The 3109-nt window shown below is 43.5% G+C and overlaps 1 protein-coding gene across 1 annotated transcript in view; it reads left to right on the forward strand.

Annotated features, from left to right (window-relative positions):
• Nucleotides 2917–3109, forward strand: part of LOC109849091 (oxalate--CoA ligase) — a 4516-nt gene continuing 4323 nt past the window's right edge. The window contains 1 exon segment of the mRNA XM_020418880.1: nucleotides 2917–3109. This exon segment is cut by the window's right edge and continues 87 nt beyond it. Coding sequence (XP_020274469.1) covers nucleotides 2990–3109 — 120 coding nt within the window. The 5' untranslated portion in view covers nucleotides 2917–2989.

Here is a 3109-nt window from a genome sequence, read left to right on the forward strand (position 1 = left end):
CGTGCGAGACAGTAAATCCTGTCTCGCACGGCGAGACAGTGAAGACTGTCTCGCCGTAGGCGAGACAGTAAAAGTCTGTCTCGCCCTGCGAGACAGTAAAGACTGTCTCGCATGCGAGACATCCTATACTTGTGTTCTTTTTGACATTTTGGATGACTTCCTTTTGAGCTGTGTTTGGATTCCTTTCAGCATTTTTTTTTACGCCTACAGGGACAAACAGTGGAGTTAGCCCAAACAAGCTAAATAAGGTAGTAAATCTCAGCCAAAAGATGAGCTTTGCCCAAAGAATGGCACAAGACTCATCAGACAGGCGAACTTCGCCTGACAAACAAACCCCGTCCATCAAGATGTACCTCGTCAAACAGACGAATTCTGTCCGATAGACGAGCCTCGTCAGAAAAGACAAGACTCATCAAATAGACAAGCCTTGCCTAACAGACGAATCTCATCCATCAGGTGAGCTTTGTCTCAAGAGGGGAAACTATTCATCTCCCTCGAAGACTCAGGCCCAAAGTAGGCAAAGTTCAACTGTTCTAAAACGCAAAATTTGCGTTTGGGTGCAGTACCTGAGAAAACAGGCAAGGCGACGGCCTCGCCTGAAGAGCTAGCGGCCTTCTTACCTTTCCCTTTGCTGACAGCAGTTTTTGGAGCCATTGATATTGGCGAAGACTTAAAGTTTTAAGAGAAAGAAGATTAGAACTCGGTGAGAACACCAACGTGACTTAGGGCTTGAAAACTTGAAGAAGACGAATCAATTTCATCAAGGCGATCACCTATATATAGGCGGGAAAGCCAAAATTATGGCCGAGATCCGCGGAGTAGATCTCGAGGCACCGACTGTCAACTATCCAAAATGCCTGAAACAACATAATGATGGAAAAGCGCACAACATTTAATGTTGATAGATGTGATCGTCAGTCCCACATGGGTCTGACGAAGCTTGCGTGGAGCAGCAAGACTCGACAAACAACGAAATCTCGTCTTGAAGCATCAAAGCTCGTCCAAAAATGACAAACTTCAAACCACGAAGTTCAACCTAAAGCGTCAAGCTCACCAGGGGCCAAACTCGTCACAGGGCCAAGTTCGTCAAGCGACTCAAAGTTTGTCGTGCAAACCAAGCTCGTCATGAACGAGAGAGTTCAAAGTATTCCAGACCCATGCAACCTAATTTGGGTTGGAAAACTTTGAAGGGGGTCTTGTAGTCACTAAAAAATGCTAAGAAACAAAGGAGAGTCGAAACTCACAATCGGTATGACGAGGGTCATTATAATGATGAACCTCGTTTTAAATAACAAAGTTTGTCATTGGAAACAAGGTTTGAAGCTCGTCAATGAAGACGAAGCTCAATCTCGCCAATGACGACAAAATTCATTATTGAAGACGAAGTTCATCAAAAGAAGCTCATAAGGCTTACCAACGCAACTGGACTCAGCCATCAAAGGAAGAAGACCGCTTTGTCAGACGAACCTCGCTGCGCATCGCGGCTCGTCTCACCTAACGAACTTCGCCACGCAACGAGACTCATCTAACCAAATGAAGTTCAACTGACGGTCCTGAAGACCCAGTCAACCCACGTGGGCTAAATCTGCGGAGTCGGTTATACCTCGACCCCATGATTTCAGCATAACAATTACATGCTAAGGGCCTATAAATAGCCTTCAGCAGCTTTGAAGAGGCCAATTTTGGATCATCTGGTAATTAGGACGTTCACGCGAGGAGAGCACTTAGAGCATCTTTGACGCGCGCAAGTCAAGAGCTAAAATTAGCCACCAGTAGCCATTTAAGCACTAGCCAAGAGGCTAATTCATCCGTGAATTCAAGCGATCTTGTACAGATCGTCAACGAGAAGTAAGCTCGACTCAAGCATCGAGTGAGGCATCCTTTCGCCACACAGAACCCACGTTAAACAAAAGAGAAGTCGAACCAATCTTCTCTTCTTCTGTACTCGATAAAGAGTAATTGTAACGAGACTCTTACCGGGCGATAAAGTCTTTTCTCAAAACTAATACAATTATGGAAATCAATTGTTTTCAAATCTTTTTCGAGACCCTACAGCAACGTCTAAGGACATATTATGACACCTAACCATGTATTCAATGTAATGGCGACTAGGTGGCGGAGCACGTGCGCTAACTGGCCATGCATTTAATATTGATAGCCTTGACAAGACCGATAAGTCATCCCCTGCTTTGGGATGCTCCCTAATGGAGTCCAACCAAAAGACATATTTTGCCTCGGACTCGGATTTTTTTGATGGATTTCAACTTGCATGTGCCTTTCGTCTCAGGCTCGGTCTGCTAGAAAGATTGGCTTGGTTGGGAGGCTGTGTTTATATTCGGATCAGGCCTTTTGGTCACACGATTCGACCTATTAATTTGACACGTAGCCAACTTTAAGGACTTGTGAAACTTCATAATTTTCAAGGTATCACATTAGCCATTTAAAAAAAAGGTAGGACATTTTAAGAGTTTTAATTGTCCCAATTATGCTTCACAACACTCCATTTGTTATTTTTTTCACAACACTCCATTTGTATTTTTTTTTTTTTTTTTGTTAATGGATTGCATCGAAAATATATTTTCCAATCCATAATATCACAAAAACAATCATGCTCATCAAGCACTCACATAAAAAGCAATACTAATAATCAAACCGACCACTCACATAAAAAAGCAACTCTAAATTATTTCAATAATCAAACTAATTAACAAACAAAAGTCTTATTCTGGAAGCAAAAGGCCTGAAAAAAATAAAATCAAAAGCAGATACCCTATCCAATTCACTACCTCCACGTGTCAGTAACATGAAGCCCCTTAGCGCGCGGCTGCCGGAGTCCTACGATCCATCCTACACCGACACGTGTCCCAACCTGACCCAGTTCGCACCTACTCTTCTCCCTATAAAACCCCCAACGTCAAAAGAGACTGCTCATCGCTGAGAACTTTCCATTTTTGCAAATCCAACTAAAAATTTAATATCGTACCCAAAAATGGCAGATCTAACCCTTACCGGAACCCTAAAAAAGGCCGCCGCCAACTTTAAATCACGGCGAGCGATCCTCGTTCCTGGCAAATTCGATCTCAGCCATGGCGAGCTCCACCACCTGATC

Source organism: Asparagus officinalis, chromosome 7 (assembly GCF_001876935.1).
Source record: "Asparagus officinalis chromosome 7, Aspof.V1, whole genome shotgun sequence".
NCBI classification, from domain to species: Eukaryota; Viridiplantae; Streptophyta; class Magnoliopsida; order Asparagales; family Asparagaceae; genus Asparagus; species Asparagus officinalis.